The sequence below is a fragment of the Chelonoidis abingdonii genome, chromosome 2 (assembly GCF_003597395.2).
Source record: "Chelonoidis abingdonii isolate Lonesome George chromosome 2, CheloAbing_2.0, whole genome shotgun sequence".
NCBI lineage: Eukaryota > Metazoa > Chordata > Testudines > Testudinidae > Chelonoidis > Chelonoidis abingdonii.
This window is the reverse complement of record NC_133770.1, coordinates 164,013,384-164,035,525: the sequence shown is the minus strand read 5'-3', so window position 1 is coordinate 164,035,525 and position 22,142 is coordinate 164,013,384. Positions and strand designations below refer to the sequence as shown.

Here is a 22,142-nt window from a genome sequence, read left to right as displayed (position 1 = left end):
CACAGGAAGAAAAATACACATGATCAGTATGTGTTATCTGACCAACTGGTGTGATCAGACTGTACTGAACTCCTCTTGCTCCACTGGTTATTCAGATGTGTTCAGGGTTACTATAAAAGAAACCTAAGGGCTTGTCTACACTACTCGCCGAATCGGCGGGCAGCGATCAATCCAGCCGGGGTCAATTTATTGCATCTAGTTTAGACGCGATAAATTGACCACTGAGCGCTCTCCCGTTGACTCCGGTACTCCACCAGAACAAGAAGTGCAAGCGGAGTTGACGGAAGAGCACTCTATTTAAGTAGCTGAAGTTGCATATCTTAGATTGACCTCACGTGGTAGTATAGACAAGGCCTTAGTCTCCTACTCAGGGGGACTTAGCAACTGGAGCACACACTATCAAACTCAAGAGATGTGTGTACAGAAGATAAAGCTTTATTTCTGGACAAGACCTACATAATATTGATTTTAAAGATGCAGGCCATGTCTGATGACACGTATCTAGCATCTATTATCTAGAAAGCTCCTAAAGACCTTTAGAATTCTAATTTTCTTTTCTCCCATATTATACACACAGATATCCACCACTGAAACACAGTCACCTTTGGGGTGGAACACAGCATCTTTCTAAGGCTATGTCTACATTAGCACATCTGTCGGTAAAATTTACGTTGCCCAGGGGAGCAAAAAACCACCCCTTTAGCAACATAAGTTACACCAACAGAAATATCGGTGTGGACAGCACTACATCGGTGGGAGACGCTCTCCTGCCAAGACAGCTACCACCATTCATCGAGGATGGTTTAACTATGCCTACAGGAGAGCTCTCTCCCATCAGCATAGTGTGGCTACACAAGATCTACAGTGGCATAGCTGTGCCACTGTAAGGTCTCTAGTGTAGACATAGGTATTGCTGCTGTGCTCTATTTAGGCTAACAGTTTAGGGCAAGAAGTAAAGACCATCACCTACAGACAATAAAAAAACTGCAAGAGGGAATCTGATAGATATTTCTTTGTAATGCAGCTATTAGCTCTTAGTGTTCATCCAAAATTCAGCTCTAAGGAGGCTGGCGCGTGGAGGCTTGACACAGCTCTAGAGCAGGAACAGTGCTGACATTTACCAAAAGAGCATAGATGACTTTGGTAGCCTCTCTTTAATGCCCTGAGTGAGATCCAGGATCAGGATGGCTCTGACTTATCTGTAGTTCTCTCCATCCGGACTCTCACTTAGTAGCATTCCACAGTCCCCTGTCTACACTTCTCACACACAAGTCAGGTGAACACAGCACTCAAGATTCTTTTAAATCCCAAATCAGTAAATACTGGGTCCAAAGCCTATAAAAGTTAATGGAGAGACTCGCACCAATTTAAATGAGGTAAGGATCAGGCCCAACAAAAATACTCAATCTTAAAATTATACACACACACACACACACCAGTTTTGTTTACCCATGTGTTGGACATCCCTCTCTTCCCCCAAATCAGACAAATTGTGTTTCAGGTGAACAAGACAGGCAATACACTGTCTCAAGGGACATAACTATGCTTCAGTTATAACCTGAGCTTGGTATAAAAAGGGAAAATGCATTTTAAAGCACAGCATTTGAAAAACAAATCATCCTTTATTTACTCATTATGTCCTGAGCTCAAGGTTCTGTGTTTCTCCTGCTAAAGTTACCAACATCACTAAGCCCTACATTCAGGAGATGAGGAATGGAGTGCTGTGCCCAGTTTTAAGGGGGACCAGTCGAACATATGCAGACCTCTCTTTATATCACAACAATCACTGTTTAGTGCCTAAGCACCCAGGTGAATTCACTTTTGCTGTTGCACAAAAAGATAAAAAAGCACAGACTACGAACTTCGGTCTAAACAAATAAACAAATTCCTTCCCAGTTCCCCTTTGATCCCAGTAGCTCTGCATAGCACAGGTAGCCACCGAGCACTTCAGATGGAGAGAATGCTCTCTTGGTGTGACATTTAAAGTTAGACTTGGATATCTCACCAGGGCAAAGTGAAGTGCAGGTAATTTTCTGCACTGACATTCCCTCACAAAATGCACCCCCGTTGAGTGGAGCAGGGTTGGTACAGGTCCGGGATCGCTTCTGCCAGCCTCGGCCACACCGCACATTGCAGTTAGACCACTCAGTCCATGACGACCAGCCTCCATTCACTGCAACACACACGCATGGCATTATGGATGGCATGGTAAGACTTAAGCATCAAGTCTTCATTTCTGACCCTTTTGTTCTCAGATTTTTCTTTTTTAAATATTCTGCAAGATAAATTCCAACCTCAAATAGGGGCATCACCACCTAAATAGCACCAGGATGCAATTACATAAAGGACGCAGTGTCAAAGAAATGCTGTGTTTGCCTTCGGTGGGTTTATATGCCAGAAGTTGTAATGACTGACAGTGAGACTCTGAAGGGAACGTGGAGGTAGGCACCTCAGTACTCTTCAAATATGCTTCACTTAAAGGATAAACACAATCTTTCTTTAAAAAAGTGATGGTTTAGGCATGCCTTCATCTGATTGACTGACTTCATCAGTAAAATGTCACTCTCCAGTTTAATGAACACTGTAAGCAACAGGGAGCGGTGAAAATAAATGTTTCTGCTTCTTCTACCAGTGCCACACAACATTTAAGGGCTTGTCTTCACCCCCAGGGTAAGTTAACCTAAGTTACGCTACTCCAGCTACATGAACAAAATAGTTGGAGTCAACGTAGCTTAGGTCACCTTAGCCCAGTGTCTTCACTGCACTGTGTCAATGGGAGATGCTTTCCGGTAGACTTCCTCCTTACTCTTCTTGAAGAGGTGCAGTACTGGGGTCGACCAGAAAGCGCTCTTCACTAGACCCTCTAAATCGGCCCCTGGTGCATTGACTGCAGCAGTGTCGATCTCCCCATAGTGAAGACCAGCCCTTATATTCATTAACTAGTGTTTGTATAATGCTACATAGGCTCAATTAAGGGAAGCACTTGAGCATATCGCTATTCAGAATGTATTTAGACATGTGCTTAAGCCTTACACATGGTGATCTTAAGCCCTGATTCAGGAAAGCACTTATTTCTTTGGCCAGGCTTATAAGTGGACCTTATTAATAACTGGAAAAAGGATTATTTATACTCTTGGAGTGCCTGGAAGCCCTCATCACAGACAAGGACCTCATTGTGCTAGGCACTGTACAAACAAATATGATCTTTATTTGAAACCCACTGGTTATTACTGATGTAAAGAATCCAGGCAGTAAACATGATTCCACGTTTTCACTGACCATACACCACGACTGTTGCAGACATGCTCCTTCTCTTGGCCACTATGTTGGCAGCCATGCAAGTGTAGTTCCCGGAATCGGACAGACGGGCCTGGCGGATGATGAGGTTGTGATCTGCCCTGGTGTCGATGTTCTCATCCTGGTTGGAATCGATGGGCTCCTCATTCTTAAGCCATTCCACCTGGTGGGTAGGGAGATGAGAAGAGAATGAAGCAGGACAGCTGGAGAGAAAGATGCACAGTGAAAATAACCACAACCCAGGGATAGTTATTGTTAATGCAGAAGCTATCTGCAAGGCACTTCTCCACTTGGAATGTTTGACTGACAATAATTTCAGGCATAGTCAATTGGTGTTTTACAGAACTGAGAAACTAAAAACAGAAGCAGAATCTTTAGACCTCGTTAAGAGGCTGAACAAATGTGTCTCATTTTTATAGACAGGTTTTTCAGACTTAAAAGAGGTAGGGTTGTATCCTGAAGTCAAATACCCTTCCAAGTCTCAGTTCAGATGGATAACCTCAGTTGGGAACTTGTGGAAGGACTTGCAACTTTGAGGTAATGAGCTTATGGATTTGCAGGCTACAGGCATTCATTAGCACACTGTTCTGTGCAGATGGTCTGCAATTTGTAGATTTTCCAGTTTATAAACAAATCTGCAAAAGCAGACCATCAAAGCCAATTAGATTTCATGCCAGACAGCAAGTTCCTCTTCCAGTACCATTAGTCATTTTGGTTAGCTGGGGACAGAAGGTGTGCAACTGACATACCCATAGTTCGTAACATCTCTGCTACATGGCACAGTCAGATGGAAGCCAGCCTTTGAAGGGAGACAGGGTTTATGGCAATGTTTTTCTTATATGATACCCATGGATATAAGAAATATATTGACTAGTATACAGGTCTGCTAAGCAAGGCACTGGATGCACATTTGAGTCATGTCACATATTTTATAAACAGAATATCTGAAAAATTCAAGCTTGGGGAACATTTCCTCCTCTATTTTTAACATATGCTATTAGGCAAAAAAGAAATCACAGTAAGATGAGTTAAAGATACAGTATCATTGTTAAGTTTAGCATTAAGCATTCTAAACACTTCTTTGTATTTAGGTACTCATAATGCTCCCATCACCATAACATTAGTTATGTATTTTGTGTTTCAAATCTTACCATTATTAAGCATTTTTCCTTAATATTCTTTTTCATGGAAACTTAAAGACAGTTTCTCGGACATATACTTGTGTGCTGCATGTGAGACCAGACTGAATGTTTAGAGAGAAACTACACAATGGTTGTTGAACATCTAAGGTATGTTCTGTCACATCCTAGAAGCCACCTCCTCTATTGCTCAGTCTGGAGAGCAATCACATAGTTAGAGACACCTTAATTCATCAGTCCCACTCCTTGCATTTATTCTCACTGGTGTTTCAGCTGACATCTATCCCTGAACAGAATCACTTCCCTTTTACCAGTGCCTAATCAATAAGGACTTGTCTACACTTACCAAGGGACTGACAAGTGATGATTGATGCATTGGCGATCAATTTAGCAGGTCTAACGAAGTCCCACTAAATCGATCGCAGATCGCTCTCCCGTTGACTCTTATCCTCCTCCAGTTCGAGATGAGTAGGGGGAGTCAACAGGAGACACTGTGTAGTGTGGACCTCGTGGTAAGTAGATCAAAGCTATGTCAATTTGAGTTACGCTATTCAGGTAACTCAAATTGCATAGCTTAGATCGAATTTCCCCTGTAGTGTAGACAAGGCCTCAGGCTCAAGTTCTGGCCTATTCATTTACTGGGATTACATAGGATGTGTAAGCAGTATTTGAATGTACCTTTTAAGGTGTGTTCCTCATTTTTAGCTTTAGGGGCTATTCTTCCTTTTTTTACCACCTAGAGATTATTTGATTATACTCTTCCTCCGTGAATGATAACTCTTTAGATGTATTTACACAGGCTTATTACAGTTCCCTTTAGTCTGAGTGAGGTAGGAATCTATCCAGTGAATTGAAATCCACATACTATTCATTTTCCTCCATCCAATTAACGTTAGCACTTGCAATCAGACTACTCCTCATCAAAGAAACTAGGGATCCAAATTAACTGTAGACCTACAGCACCAGAACAAGTCAAGTGGCAGAATACCAATGGTCACAGTCAGAATTACATTCATTTTATGTGCAAGGAAATGACAAACATGTCTAGTAATATTTAAATGCAATGACAAATGTGAACAGTGCTAGTGCAGACTGGAGTTCATGATTTTACAACTATATATTTATATTTTACATTATGACTCTCTCATCAGATCAATTTTTTAGTTCCTGGTTTCTGTTACAGCGGCACTTTTGGATCTCATGCTATTTTTCCTCTAGACAACTCAATATTTTCCAGGAGAGAGAGAGAGAGAGAGTGCACTGTGATCCATTGTTTACTGAGCCTGAGACTGCGAATGAAAAACGTTTACATTAATGCAAAGCATTTAAAAGAATGATGATCAGTGTGAAGGGAGAACATTAAACAGACGGAACATAAACATGAAAGCATTGAGAGATGTGCAATCAAAAGATGATTTGCAAGTGAGGGCATGCAGTGCCTTTTGCTTTTTATCTGCATGTTAGACAGCACTGTGAATTCTGCTCACTGATCCCAGCCACCACTGCAAGACCCCCTTCTCTAGAAAACTACTTTCTTTAAACCAGAAAGGTGCCTCTATTACATCTGATTAATACTTCTAAAGCAGCAGGAGTTTAGAAAGCAATTTTTTAAAAGGATGAACTGCTAACTTGGCTTTTTTTTATTTTACCATTTCCAGTGATCTAGGTTCCTTTTAGATAACTTCTCCACAATGGACACAAAAAGCAAAGGTGTGAGATAATTCACCACATTTCCATATCCAAATGAAACACTAACTCTGAATTTTTAACTTGGGATCTCTGAAGAGTTGACTTAAATATCATTAGCATTTAACTTCCCTTGCTTTATCATCAGTGGATGTCATGCAATTGCTTATAATGTGCTGAAAATAGCTGCCTTTTTAAGGATTAGACTGTCTGAAGATCTTTAATGCTTGACTCATGAACTAAGTTTCAGAATGACTGTCTATAATGAAGCTTAAGTTTATATATACAAATGTTTTTTCACCCAGAAATCATGCCTGCTCAGAATTAAAATGTTCCCATAAATTTCCACCAAAGGCTAATCATGTAATGATCTACAAAAGAAATGCAGGGGCAGATATGGATTAACTCAGCTTCTCTACACTGGGTGGCAGAGGATGAATTAGCATAATCATAAATTTGTTCCAATTACAGAAGGCAATTATCAGAAACCAGTTTACAGCATTATCAAAATGAAATCAGTTAAGCACAGCATATCGCAGGTAGATTGTAGTGGGAGTTAGTTATATTTAAGACAAAGAGCGCACTAACTAAAAAGCTCATCATTTTTCTGTCTATTGAAAATATACCATAAAAATATTTCAGTGCCAACTTCATAGGCACAAAACCACCATGTGAGATGCTTTAAGTGATGAAGTCTAATAATGCTTAGCCTGTGCAAAAATGTAATCAAATTAATGTATGCATATGATCATATTTAAATATGTACCCGTATAAATATTATGGACACGCATCTTCCAATTTCCCCATTACAAATTCAAAGTGCCTTGGGGACTTGTAAATGTCCATCAGAATATTGATGAAGGCAGCAATACAGATTAGGCAGATATGGTGGAGAAGAGTGAGGAAAGGTAGCATGACTCTTTTTAAACCCTGTCCTTTTCAAAGGTGCTTCTCATGAGTGAGATGGCAAAAAAACAAACAAACAAAAAAAACCTCACAGGCCAAAATCCTCAGAGGCTTTTAGAGCCCAATTCAAAGATCACTGAAGTCACTGGGAGGCTTTCTGCTAGCTTCAAAGGGTGCTGGATTGGACCCTTAAACAGGGATAAACCTGGTCACTTCAATGAGCTATGCCAATTTACACCTGGTGGGCTCTCTATTCTCTTTAGAGGAATATTTCAAGAGGGTGATGCAGACAAAAGTTTTTCGTATACAGCCCTGGGTGGAGACTGAATTTTTTTTTTTTTGTCAGTTTAAGTCACTATGTCATATTGGACGGGTCTCTGAATAGGATACAGATTTGGGAAGTGCTACATTCAGAAATCCTATTGAACTATATTATTTAATTCAATACATTTTAAGGTCTTTGGGATAGGGCAGTCTCTCTTACATGCTTGATGGTTAGCACAGTGGGGTCTGGTTCATGATTACGTGCCACTACAGTACACATAAATACTACTACTTCCCGTTGAGCTGCTTTGTAATTTCAGAAATACTTCAAGCAACTGTCTATATCATTCAATAAAATGAGCAATATAAAAATCACAGCCTCAAGATTATTAAAACAAAATTACTAAGTATCTAATTTACATCACATCTTTTTTTAGGTTTTATTCAGCTTGGACAATGAAAAATAGAATGATCAGTTTCCCCTTGTTCTGGTTATTTGCATACACTGGTTCCTAAGCACTGTCCCCACCTTGTCATATTCCAGTTTCACAGGATTTCAGGGGACACCATTTTTTAAATTGCCATAGGAAGAAATAATGAAAACATTTTTATTTTAATAGATTTTCTATGTCATGCACTTCCGTGGCCGCCCCAAGTTTTAAATTTTAAGCCAAATTTCCATTTTGAATCATAAATCAGTTAGTGAAGTATCCCTTCCACAGCAATTAGAACAGCTTATTCACCTGCAGGACCGACTAATATGCTTGGATTTTCTGTTCTCACTCTTGTATCTTGTTTGAGAATATATAGACATTTAATAACCCACAGGAACAATGCAGACTTGAGATCCTTTGGGCACAAATGATAATTTTATAGGTCAGAATACAAAAGACCTTAGTACTTCTGCATTTAGATTAAACTATCCTGCCCTTTACCTACAGCATCTGACTTTCTCATTTGGTCAATAACCAGAGTACACATATATCAGAAATAATATAGTTAGAAGGTCAGCTCCCCTTGAAGAGAGAATCAATTGCCTTCTGGATTCAAGATAAATGCTGTGCGATCTTAAGATGGGAAAGGTCAACATCTGGCTAATAGCTGCAACAATATTTCCTATTACCTTGTTACTTTACAGGTTTTTAAACACTCTCCCTTCTAAATTGGGAAGATTAGTAAATATTCCCTTAACCTTCTCTTATCAATTAAGCCAACACCATTGCTGCCTCAAGTCCTTATGCAACAAGCCATCATTTGCATCTTCAGAAGTGTATTCAGATTTTTGGATCAGTTTCATGCTTTAAAGACAAATACATTCTATCAGTGCTTGAACGCTATGGTGTATGGCACTTTAGAAAAACACTTAGATAAATTGCTGCTTGTGAGGTAACTGCCGCTAATTACACCAATCACGACTCTCTCTCAGTTACCAGGTAGACACAATGGATAAGGCAAGCAAAAGGTATCATTTGTTTTATACTTAGATTGTAAGCTCTGTGACATTGCACTCCATATGTTTATGGAAATATGCTTATGAGAGTAAATATTATGTAACTGGAATATGCTTTATGCAGAAGGTCTCTTATAAGGTATCACTACAAAGCTTATAATCTACTGAGTGTGTTCATCCTATTTGTATGAATGTATCATTCTTGTATCTAAAACTAGAAATATGAAGTATTACTGTGAGGTCCTATTGTAATTATGCAAAGTGTGGGCCATTAATGGCGGCTTGGAATCTTGATGGCTCCCATTAGCTAGGAAACTGGTTGTGAATGGCTCTGTTTACTTGTAAGCCTTCCTGTACACCTGGATGCCAGCCAGTGAGTAATGAAGTCTCACAGGACATATGAACATGTCACATGATACTGGAATCCATCTTAAACCTGCTCTTTTCCATTTAGAAGGAAGGGTGGGAACCCAAAGAGAGCCAAAGGATTCCTGCCTTGTGCCAAAGATATAAAAGGGGGTGGAACAGAACAAGGGGCTGCAGCCTTGAGAAACCCCCTAGTTACCACCTGAGCTGGAACTGACAAGAACTGTACCAGCGGCAAGGATTAGGCTCAGACAAAGGAGGAGTCTTGTCTGTGAAAGAAGCTTATTGGAACATCTCTGAGGGCGAGATTTACCTGTATTCAGTTTCTTAAATGTGTTAGGTTTAGACTTTTCATGTTTTTAACTTACTTTGTTCTGTCTGTTATTACTTGAAACCACTTAAATCCTACTTTTTTATACTTAATACCATCACTTTTGTTTATTATTAAATCCAGAGTAAGTGATTAATACCTGAGAGAGCAAACAGCTATGCATCTCTCTCTATCAGTGTTATTGAGGGTGGACAGTTTATGAGTTTACTCTGTATAAGCTTCATACAGAGTACAACAGATTTATTTGGGGTTGGATCCCTTTCAAAGCTGGGTTTCTGGGTGCTGGAGACAGGAAATCTGCTGAGCAGTTTTGGTTAAAGTCTGCAGCTTTGGGGGGCATGGTTCAGACCCTGGGTCTGTGTTGCAGCAGGCTTGCGTGTCTGGCTCAACAAGACAGGGTTCTGGAGACCCAAGCTGGCAGTGGAAAATGGGCTCAGAAGTAATTTCAGCACATCAGGTGACAGTCCCAAGGGGGTCTCTGTGACCCAACCCGTCACAAGCTCATTGGAGCAGGGTCTGTCTTTTCATTAAGTGTGTGTAAACCTAGATAGCACAACTGGCACTAAGACCACACAACAGTTTCACAGAAGACATTGATCAGTGAAAATCCTGCAGATAACATTTGGCCACTCCGGACTAGAGACTAATTTAAAATCACTGACCTGTGGACCTAAGGCTCCATACCTCACATCACCAATCCCCTCTCCCCAGTTCATCTACTCCTCATGCTTTGTTTTGTCCTGATTTACAACTCCTCCCACCCCAATTTTTGTTTTCACAATATCAGATGGAATTATAACTAAAAGCAACTTTATGTAACTGTGACATTGCCTCTAACTTTGTATTCACTGCAGGAATCTAAACTAAATGCCTGGTAATAAGTGGCACCAAAACACATCGACTTTTCTGTAGGAGAAATTATCTTTAATGTGTCCACTTTAAAAAATCTGCACATGGTAAAAGCTAAAGACCATGAATCCTCTGATATTTACTGCATTTTTTTATTGCAGTATGATTCAAAATAGGGGAGAGAGGGATAGAATGACAAAATGCAAAGGCAGAGACCATACAGAGAACAAAACTACAAGAAATAATCATGCATAGCAGGTGTACTTCACACCCGTGTTCTTTGTCAATAACAGCTGTTCTATCTACCAATCATCCATTTTTAAAACAACATCCCCACACCAATAACTTTCAAATCATTAGTATAAAGTTGGCTGATATAATTTTGAGCTAGCACCATAAAACTAGCAGAAGGCTATACAAAAATCAGTAACCTAGGGTCTTGGGAGGCCTATCTCCTTCAGTTCTTCATTCTACTCACCTTCCTGTAACAACAACTATCATGAAGCTGTTTCAAGTGACATTTTCTCTCCATGGGTATTATGATATAAATAATACAAGAGATATTTATACCAGAGCTCCATGCATTGCCCCCCTCCTTTTTATAATGAAGGGAGATCTGGCTCTAGAATCTCTGATGACTGCACAATTACAATGGGTGAGCATAGGCACATCAGGTACTCTAATTATGGAGACCTTTAAGGAGATCCCTCATGCCAGATCCACCTATTCACATCTACCTTTAGAATCACATTGGTATTTCATCAATACGATCCAAAGGTATTAACCTTCATTGCAAATCCCTAGTATAAGATTGAGTCAACTATACCTATTGCATTATCTAAACTATTTCATGGAGGGAATGCTGTTACTAAATCAGTTAATCATGGTGCCATCACACTGTTCTGGTAAGCATATGTTTCTGTCATTAGACTGAATGTATAATCTCATTACAAAAATCTGATGTGCCAACTAACTCATAAATCAAACTTGGCTTTTATGTAAATTGCAGGAAGGTGGTGTGAGAACCTAGTTTCTGGAAAGATATTATGTATGGTTTGGTGTAATAGTGAGAATTCTAAAAGGCAAGTGCCTGTGTAAGTATTTTCCTACACTGTCAATTTTCTTTATATTTCCCTTTATCTGGCCCTCATCTATTGCATCTTCTATGAAGAAACAGAGAATGGTGATGCTTGGGCACAACACATGCCATTGCTGCCCACAGCTCTCTATCTCAGATACTGTGTTACACCAGTTTCATAATGACATATTTACCATTACACAGCCAGGGCTCTGACATCCACCACTAAAAATGAATCCACCCACAGAATATTCCAGATAGTCTGGAATTAGGGAGTTGGGTGGGGGGAAAATCACAAAAGATAGCCATAAATATTTTCAAACACTGTGACCTGTTAGCTCATCTTTAGTTGCAATGTTCAGGGTATGGAGGCTTTCAGTATTGACTAAATCATAGCATTTAGGACATTGTTCTGTAGGTTCTCAAGATGATCAAATCTGAAAGCAAAGAGTCACTTCATAGGCTCCCCTCCTTCTGCAGGAATAAGAATCACATTCGAATTGGAATTCCATGCCTTTCTTTCATGGAAATATGGCACAATGACACACCACTAATAAAACCAAAAAATATTATGTGGGTTTATATGGTATCTTTTCCAGTAAAGCAATGCTCATAGATCATTTGACTTTAATTATTTTCTGGTGAGGAAGAAATAAATGACCTTGCTGAAGCTGAAACCCCAAGTCCCCTGACTGTAGCTCAGGTAAATAGGTGAGCAAATTAGATGAGGCTCTTTTGGTGCATTTCTTTAACTAGATAGCCTGCAAACAAAAGATATATAGCAATTCACAGACCTTATTTTAAAAGTGTACAATGTGTACTAAAAGTGTATTTCTTGATACTGTGAATCAGGATTGTTTGAAAGATAGACAAATAACTCAAGGCTCCAGCGATGCTGTCCACAGTGCTACTGCTAGTTGGACTTCATCTGTTTTTCAATGCACAGGCATTTACAAGGTAATTATAAATGTAGGTGATAACAAAAACATTTTTAGATAAGAATATTGGGGGGTGTTCTTTGAAATGTTTTGCAGATGTCATCCCAATATGCAACATCTCATTTTTACCAAGCTCGTGGGGATAAGAAAATCATCACAGAACATGTATAGTAAGTGAAACCAAAAGCTATAAACAAAGAGATTGCAGTGTCCTTTAGTTTTATATGCTTGCAATCACACATTACGATGTGGCATTAAGGAAAACAAAAACAAAAGAATGCAATTCCTCCACCAATTTATTTCTTTCAAGAAAATAAAGAATAAAGGCCCAATCCTTTGAACAATTGCTAGCAAGTGTAGTGCTCACATACTACAGTGATGAGTATGGTGAAAAGATTCTGAATAGAATAGACTTTTGTGTATTCATATTGTTTTTAACAGGAATTCTCATGGTAGTAATTGTCACAGCTCTGGACTAGCTTCACTTTTGACCACTTTCTGGTCTCTCCGAGAACATCCCCTCAGGTCTCACACCCTTTCCTCTCTTGAGGTGGAATTCCCCAAGTCTCCCACTCTTAGACTGTACCCTGGGCTATCGCCCAATGTATCAACTGTGCTTACCCAGTAGGCCCAACTGGGTTTGACAACACCTACAGTTCTGCCCTTTGGGAGTCTGTGAACAGTGCTATATATAGTGACCAAACAGCCTTCTTTGAACCACAGTATTGTTTATTTTGCAGTTGAAACCAAGCATTTAGATTAAAAGAATTTTAAAACAACAATCCACATGCAAGGGGAAGCCTTCTTCAAACATCCCAGTGGGTTCTGTATATCAGTCTGGTTCCCCTCAAAAAACTTCCCTCATCTTCAGAGAGTTTTCTTTTTTAAACTATTACTGCCCTTTTGATCTTCTGGTTCCCAGAACCTGTCCATGCTTATCAAATCCAGTTTTGTAAGTTGGCTGGAGCCAGGAGGTCAAATCTTCAAAGGTAATAGTTTAGACATGTCTCTTAACAACTTCTAAGTGTTTGCCAAAGGATAGATTGTTTTTAGCCAATGTTTGCCTTCCTGTTTGTTGTTTCCTGACAACCATCCCTCTATTAAACTAAACCAACATATCACTCTGTAAACAAGCCAGGAACCAGGTCAACATACAGTATTCATAAATTATTACAGAGCAGCTCCGGTATCTACTGAAGCAACCACTATGCATGCCTGTGTTTTCAGAATCACATGCTAATATAATCAATCTGATACATTTAGGTCCATATGTACTATTCAAGCATAGCAAGGATAATATCACTATTCAATCTATAGTTACAATATAAAAATGCATCATGAATAGGAACCACTGAACCTATTAAACTTAAGAGGAAGAGGAAACAAAAATCATTAAATGAAGACAGAAGTCTTGTCAACTCAAAATTTTTATCAGAACCATCAACTTGATCATAGGTCATGAACTTTGAATGATTTAGATAGCATGCAAGTTTTCAGCATCAACACAGAAAATAAGTACATTTTTCATTAAACTTTTTGTAATTTTGCCAGAAGAGAGAGAGATTAGGTGATAAAGTTTCTATTTTAAAATTCATCCCTTCAGCAGCATAAATATCTGTTGCTTATGTATCCTAAGCAATATGAAGAAGCATTAAGATAGAAAATAATTGGCATGTACTAGAAAAATGAAAGGGTTGTGTCATAGTTTCCATTTTATGGGGTATAGTATTAGATTTGTACAAAGTTCTGCTTTTGATTCCCCCTGTCTTGCAGCAGGGGCCATTGTTAGACTTCTGCAAAGAGAGTGTAAGACACTCTAATTAGCATTACACACCCATTTTTCACAAATTTTAAATAGCTACCAAAGGTGCAAGGCAGTGAAATATCTGGATCATCCAATATTATTAAGAACTGGATAGACTGGAACACAAAATATCTTTTCAGCAATAAGAGGTGGATCAAAATTAACATTTAAAATTTACTCTAACAAAGCAGGGTAAGCAGTGACTGTCTTTACCCTGACATTAAACATAATAGTCACAGGTTTAAGTCGTCAAATTGGAACTTGTTGCTGCACCACAGAAGTCAACTGGAGTTTTAACAATACTACTACCACCTACACAGAGCACTCTACAAAGCAGGTGAATGACATTATCCCCATGTTGCACGTGGGGAAACTGAGGAAGTTAAGTGACTGGCCTAGCATGCTAGTGGTAGAGCCCAGAGTAGAACTCAAGTCTCCTGAGTCCAAGTCCAGTGTCCTAACCCTTGGGTAACACTGCCTCATTTTGCTATTGTTCTCAGTGGAAGCAGGCTTGCACTCGTCAACATTTGTATTTTAATGTATTTGGTTTCCTCAAAGCAAGAGTATGAGAATCTTAAACTGTTTAATTTACACGTTCATTTGATTCTGCTGTTTTTTTAAAATCCTAGCAATCTTTCTGAAGTTTTCTTATGAAGCCCGCAAGTTTATTAACAAGGAATATTTATTCAGCTGGTTTACCTATATATATCTGCAGTTCAGAAACAGGATTGTTAACTCTAGCACTCCGTAGCATCATGATAAATGTACTGGGACCATAGGTGATAAATTACTTCTTTTTGGTTGTTTCTGTGGGCCCCTATTCCTGATTACAGCAGCAACTTCAATACTTCTGCAGTGAGTAGAAGGGACTATAAATGTGTTATTCTCAGAGTTATGGCTTAACTGTTACAATGCCTGATACAATCCTTCTTTGGAAAACAGTAATCTCCAAACATTGCCATTTTTGTTTATAGAATACTGCAGGTAAGATCTTACTAATGGAAACATCACTAAGAACCACTAATGAATCTTTCTCCTATGCACGCTGGAAATAAGCATTTGAACTCAGGCACTATATATACAGCTGAAGAAATACAATTATTGCTTAACAAATGAGTTACATTTAGGATATGTGTCCAGATGCATACTAAGTGCAACTGAGCATCACATTTGCTGCTAGAATAATGTAGTATTTTCTCCTGCAACATTCCCTTTGTAATTTAAATAGGGAGAGATTTATGTTTGGAGGGGGAAAAACCTCTAAACCTGTAATGCTACAATGTTTTAGTTTTGCCTTTATTTTTATTAAGCTTGCTCTCGATTGTTTACTAGCCAAATACAACCATATTACATCTGCAGAAGGAGACCACAGGAAACCCTTCCTATACTGGAGACAAGCATAAGGTGTGTAGTTTAAAAAAAATGTAGCTAGATCTCACATGACAAAAATGTCTGCAGAAGAAAGCAGCTGAGCCCATTAAGGGGAAGTTTCAATGCACAGAGTTATCTGCCACACTATCCTTGTTTTGCTTTCCCACACTGCAGAGTTTGAATTATTTTTCCAAGTTTAACAGAAATCCTCCAAACCACTGTAATTGTAAAGGGACGTCTGTTGAAAGGAGAGAGGTTTCTTCCCTTACAAACCAAGTTATTTATTATTATTATTATTATTCTCCATCTCTCTGCAGTGAGGCAGAAAATGATGATGGTTCCCACTTCAGAAGTGAGAGACACAAATAGAATGAGATGATTATTGTAAGTTGGGCTGCCTCTTAACCAGTTTTCTGCAGCAGTCTCTCAGCCCCAAATGCTCCAAAAGCGACACTGCATTTCTGATTAATTTGAAAGTTACAGGTTTCTATACTTGGGACCATTGATTGTATTATTATAACACACTTTGATTTATGACCAACATCGAGTTAACACACTTAGATTGTTATTACGGAAGGACATGAAAGCCTGTCTGCTCAAAGACCTTCAGAAAACAAGACTCACTGATGATCACACCATGCTAACTGCCCAGTGTCCTGCTGATGTGCTTCAAGTTTTCAGTATTAACATTTACAGACGTTAATTACCAGCCCATCCAAGGGACCATCTGGATGCTTTTCCCAAAAGACGGTAAACAGTTCTGTCCTTCCTGATATCAGTTGCCACTCTCTTTGAAAACCTGTAACTCTGGTGTCTTCTTATCCTTAACACACACCATAGCAAACCTAGGACATCCTGTTAGGTGAAGCTCAAGACCGGTTTTCTCCTTTGTTTTGTGCATAGTTTGTTAATGTTGGTTTCTATTGCAATTTAGGAATACGCTGGACCATGCTGCTTTAACATGCTCACATACGATTTTTGTTATATTTTGTTGAGTGTCTTTCACTCTCCCTTTTTAAAAGATTAGATATCATGGAATATCATTTTATATTGGAAATCCGATGTAGTGATGCAGAACAAAAGCATCAGATTTCCCTTTGTTGTAGATTCACTAGCTATGACAGAGTGGATTGATGGTGTAACTGAAAGCAGGATTTGGCTCAATATCCCTAGTTGTTTCAATGCATTGAAATGCAGAAAATGGGATTCCATTTACAGCAAGAGCTCATTGCATAGTGACAATGTTCATTTTAGAAAGGATTGTATTTTGATTTTCCCTTCTTTTGCATTAGGAATCACTTAGGTTAATATGGGCCAGGATGTTCCTAGTATTCCTTAATTGAACACAATGAATTAAATGATAGATTGATCACCTTATAAAGAGATACTGCTGCTTTAGTTTACTAAAATACATCACGTTAATCCTGCTCCTTAAGGGGAAGGTAAATTCCATAGTCTGAACCCTCACAAACCTTGATTTTATCAGAAGCAGGGCCGGCTCCAGGCACCAGCAAAGGAAGCAGGTGCTTGGAGCAGCCAATGGAAAGGGGCGGCACGTCCGGGTCTTCGGCAGCAATTCGGCGGCGCATCCCTCAGTCCCTCTCTTCTTCTTGAAGCTGCTACCAAAATGCCGCCGAACAGGAAGAAAGGGAGCGAAGGACCCACTGCCGAATTGCCACAGAAGAATGAAGCGGAGCGACTGAGCTGCTGCCAAAGTGCGCCGATTGGCCTTTATTTTTTTCCCCATTTTGTTCCTTGGGGCGGCAAAAAAGCTGGAGCTAGCCCTGATCAGAAGCAGGGTTCCCTTTAGAAGAGAGAAGTTCCAGGTCCAATCTAGCAAAGTACTGAGCACTTCCAAATCCATTTGAATTCAATGGAGGGAGAAAAAGCTTGACACATTTTAGGATGAGGCCCTGCAGATGAAATCCTAACCCCATTGAATGGGAGTTTTGCCATTGATTGCAATGGATCCAAGATTAAACCATAAATAAATAAATTTAAATCAAATGAGTGTTCAGATAACCTACCCAGCTTTAAAATCCTGATCCAAACCAAATGGAACATCTAAGCATTAGAAATGAAGAGCTCTCTAAACAATATACAAGCAATATCCTGAGTTACCCATCTCCTCAGAGGCTACCTGTGAATGCTACATTTCTATTGTTCAATCTGTCCAGAGCCTTCGAGAAATGCATTACATTACATTACAGTCTGAATCCCCAACAGGTGATCATTCATGTGCTCCCACTTCCTGGTAGAGACATCTGCTGACCTCTTGCAACCTCACTGAGTAATGGCAGAGTGCCCCTAATGGAGGAAAAAGTTGCCCTGAATACTTAAAACATCTTTCTTGGAGCTGACAGAAAGTGCTAGAGCAGAAACAAGATTCCACAGAGAAAGACTTGTGTTATTCTTTAAAATTATCTCTTTGTCCTTATCAAATTTTGACCCTACACTTAAAATTTATTGGACTAAATGGGAAAAAAAATAATCACTATTTTCCACTCAGAAACACCGATCAGAATTAAAACTCTCAGACAGATAGGAAAGGCCACAATATTTCTGATACAAATAAGTGGATATTTACTGAGAGTATTTGCCAGTTCACATCCTTATTGCTCAGTATTCTAATTTGTCCTGTATGGTTCTGACCCATTGGCACACATACGGAATCAGTGATTCTGTAAAGAGACAGCAGTGTAGAGTACTACATATAAACTAAAAGTTATTTTCACCATTAGCTTTGACAGCAGAGGAATGTTCCACTGAGGAGAAGTACTACAGAATTGGCAAGTACTGTTGTTATTACATAAACCAATAATGTATTAAGCTCAATACCCCTGGAGTTAAGTATTACAATCCCCATTTTACAGATGGAGAAACTGAAACATACAGAGCAGTTGAGTGACATGTCCAAGACCACAAAGCATATCTATGATGGAGATGGGAACAGAACCCAGGACATTCCAAGTGTTCTTTAAATACTACATAATGTTTCCTGTGTGCATGTTCTCTAGTTAGCCTGATCTGTACTAAGCAGCGGTTTTGTAGCAGACACAGAAATCTCAGCAATTTCCCCTATACTAGCCCAACAGGAAATTGCAGTATATGCTTGGTTGCTGTGAGATAGTGTTAGGTGCTGTGATATTAAGAATCCTATGCTTGTTCTGCAAAGGAAATTCATGTACAAAAGTGTGTGATGCTATCCCCCCCAAGATAAGCCTGTATCTTAAAAGCCTAATTTTGCAGCTACTCCAGATGGAACACCCAGGCTATGTCTACAGTGCAATTAAAAACCCGCAGCTGGCTTGTGCCAGCTGACATGGGCTTAGGCTAAAGACCTGTTCAATTGCGGTGTAGAAACTCAGGCTGGAGCCTGGGCTCTAGGACCCTGCAAGGTGGGAGGTTCCCAGAGCTCAGGCTGCAGCCCAAGCCCAAACATCTACACCACAATTAAACAGTCCCTTAACCCAAGACCCATGAGCACAAGTCAGTTGGCACAGGCCAGCTGTGGGATTTAACTGCACTGTAGACATGCCCCCAGTTACCTCAACAAAAATACAGCTTCAGAAATCTTTAGAGTGCACGGATTTATTTAGGTTCCATTGTGACATGCACATCAGTTATCCCAACGGTATCAGAACCATAGAGCACTAGATACACTTGCAGCCCATTGAATTTGGAATGGTGACAAGAGATTCAGGCAGTGATGTCAGATGCTCTTGGAAATGGGTCATTAGAGAGAGTGGTGAACGGATACTAGCAATAGTAGTTGAAACAAGGGAATGTGATACGGTCACCTAAGAAAGTGTGTTAAAGGGATAAGGGGGCGGGAGAACGGGCCACACATTTGTAGCACTGTCAATGAGTATAGGAAGAAAGGGATGGAAGAGAAGCTGAAAAAGATTAAGCTGTAAGACAGCAGCCTCAAGGTACCACAAGGACCGAGCAGCACAGGAATCACAAAAATCAAGAGATGAAAGGAAGGTAAAGAGCAAACAACAGCAGAGGCATCTAACAGACCAAGAAGCACAGGTGACTAGGAATGTGCAGGTTACACTTTATCAGGGAATCTGCCAGCACCTGACCTTCAAACCTGCAGTAAAATGCCGTGGACATGGAAATGCCCTTCTCCAAGGGCATCTTGTATCTTCATGCTCACTCCCCTCCTTCCGAATGAGAGGACTAGTCACAATTGTAAGTAAACCAGCTGTTCCTGTGACCACCGTGCAATTTAGCAAAATGGGCAGTAATGGAAGAGGATCAAAAACTGCTAACATAGCCTGACTTAGTGCATGAAATGTGTGCTCAAATTATGGTATCAGTCCTCTGCCAGAGCCTGCCCTAAGCCTAGAACAGAGTCAAAGAATTTTGTTGCCTCTCTCACTCTCCTTCAGTTATCCATGGACCTTCTTTCTTCCATTGTTCTGACTGAGACAGTACAGTATATTCCTGACACTGAACAAGGAATCTCCAAGTTCTAAGCCCTGCTTGGAGATAGACTCCCTCTGTAGCTTTATCCTCTATGACTCAGTTTCCCTAGCCATAAAATAGGAGTGTGTGAAATATTATGCTGATGTAAAGCATTATTTGCATGTAAGCAACAGTCCTCCACCTGAACCTCACCCCCCTTTGCAACCTTGTTTCTTTCACACAAGGCTTATCTTCCCTGGCTGACATGACATAGGCAAATATTCCCCCAGTTAATACCACTTCACCAATTAACCAGAAGAGAAGCTGAAAGAACAGCCGCCCCTCCCAAAAATCATCTCAATAACATTGTTGAACTCCAGCAGCAAGAGAAGCAATCTTGCAGTGTTGGCTCCTGAATCCAAGTTGCTCATGTGGCAGTACAACATGTTTGTGCAGGGGGTGTGTCCCCCTTCAGTGGATGCTCAGAGGATAATAGCCTGCTACTTCTACCAGCTAATGGATTTAATCCTTTAACTCAAGTGGCAGGGGTCTATTTATGCTTTCAGTACTGAAGTGCGGGTGTTCAAAGCACACCGAAAAGCCATCCAAAGGGATATTAACATAGTTCCACAGGCAAGAGGGCTAGATGCTCTTCGCAAATTCAGAAACACAGTTAAAGTGTTAAATTTCAGAAGGAAATGTAAAGTTGCCATATGTCCTGAAGGTCTAAACCTCAGGTTTCAAAGATGGAGCCACAGACATACTGGGGCTGAGGCCTCAAGGTGCTACCACAATATTAATTAACAACTCCCTTGCCTGTCCCTGAACAGAAGAACAGCTCCAGATAATGTCCTCACCAGTGTTTCCTTGTCAAATGCACACACAAATCTTTCATAAATCCTTATAGGATTACTTCACACAATTTCCTATAGCTTCTTTTTATTTATAACCTTTCACGACTAAATGACATTTTCTTATGCTTACGTACTCAGAATTAAGAACACTTTATGAAAAGAATAATATCAAACACATACATATAGGCCAATGCAGGACTGGAAAAAATTGAATCCATACAGCCATAAAAGGAACTATCTAGGCAGACTGGAACCGCAAGGTTCTCTCTCTCATTTCAGCAAACCCATTAAGCAGGAATGTGTTTTGCTTCAGCATTTCTATTTTGCGACCTTTACAGCTCCTTTGTGTACTGACTTGATTAGTGTGAATCAAAACTCGGAAGTAGAAATGTGTTCTCTGCTGCAAGGAACCATAATGTAATGTTCATTTGCTTGCACGGAATCCAGAATCTATCTAACTATATCTCAGGAGGGAACATACAAAAATGTTTCAAATGAAGGACATGTTTGCAGAGACTAAGATGTATCCAGTAGCTGCAGTAGTAATATACAAAAGCAGCAAAACAGCCAGTAGGAAATAGCACTGAGGACCCAAGCACAGAAGGCCTGATAAATACCATTGTACCAGATATCTGTGGTGAGGACAGATACCACAATCCCCTGAATTTGACAGAGTAGGGGAACAAAGTGCCATGAATAATCTAGTTCACCCTACTAGTCTAGTGGCAGCCACAGAAGTGATTCTGAGTTATGGTCTCAAATTCTTCCCACTTCAGGTTGGCAGGGGACCATAATTACAACATGCTTGTAAAATAGTTGCTTCCCTCTCTATTGGCTGGCTGACTGAAAAACGGGATCAGTCTTTTAAACGCTTGGCTAACTATTACCACTGATTTGTATGTGGTTTCAGTGAAGTTGCATCTGCTACCACAAACTTGTGCAAAAAGACACAGCCAAATCAAGTAGTGTAGACAAAAGCTTCTCAGAAAGATCTTGACAAGGCAAAGGCAATCCTGTCAGGCAAGCCTGTTCTGGCTAGTCTGGATTTTGACAAAACGTTTCAACTATGTACTGCTGCATCAGACACAGGTTTAGGTGTGGTGCTGATGAAAAACAGGGAAAAGTAACCAAAAAGCATCCCATCACTTTAACTAAAACATTGACACCCGTCTGTTACAGTTATCCCCCTATTCCATTTTGTCTCTTCCCCATACTCCATTTTGTTTTTTGTTCTCCTGTGGCCTCCCCTCCCTGGCTGTTAAGTTGTTTAGCAGGGCCCCTTAAAGTTGTTTACCAAGAGCCATTGCCCTTTTCAAAGGGATGGCCAATTGTGCTAAGTGGGACCACTGCCCTGTTCAAAGGGTTAGTCCTGTTATCACCTTGTTAAACCTGGGCT

The 22,142-nt window shown here is 39.9% G+C and overlaps 1 protein-coding gene across 2 annotated transcripts in view; it reads right to left on the bottom strand.

Annotated features, from left to right (window-relative positions):
* The window catches only part of UNC5D (unc-5 netrin receptor D), a 341,781-nt gene that overhangs the window by 81,263 nt on the left and 238,376 nt on the right, over nucleotides 1-22,142 (bottom strand). For both annotated transcript variants that reach the window (XM_075062773.1, XM_075062774.1), the window contains exons 5-6: nucleotides 3,280-3,460; nucleotides 2,006-2,173 (exon numbers count right to left, since the gene is read on the bottom strand). In XM_075062773.1, coding sequence (XP_074918874.1) covers nucleotides 2,006-2,173; nucleotides 3,280-3,460 — 349 coding nt within the window. The remainder of the gene's footprint in view (nucleotides 1-2,005; nucleotides 2,174-3,279; nucleotides 3,461-22,142) is intronic.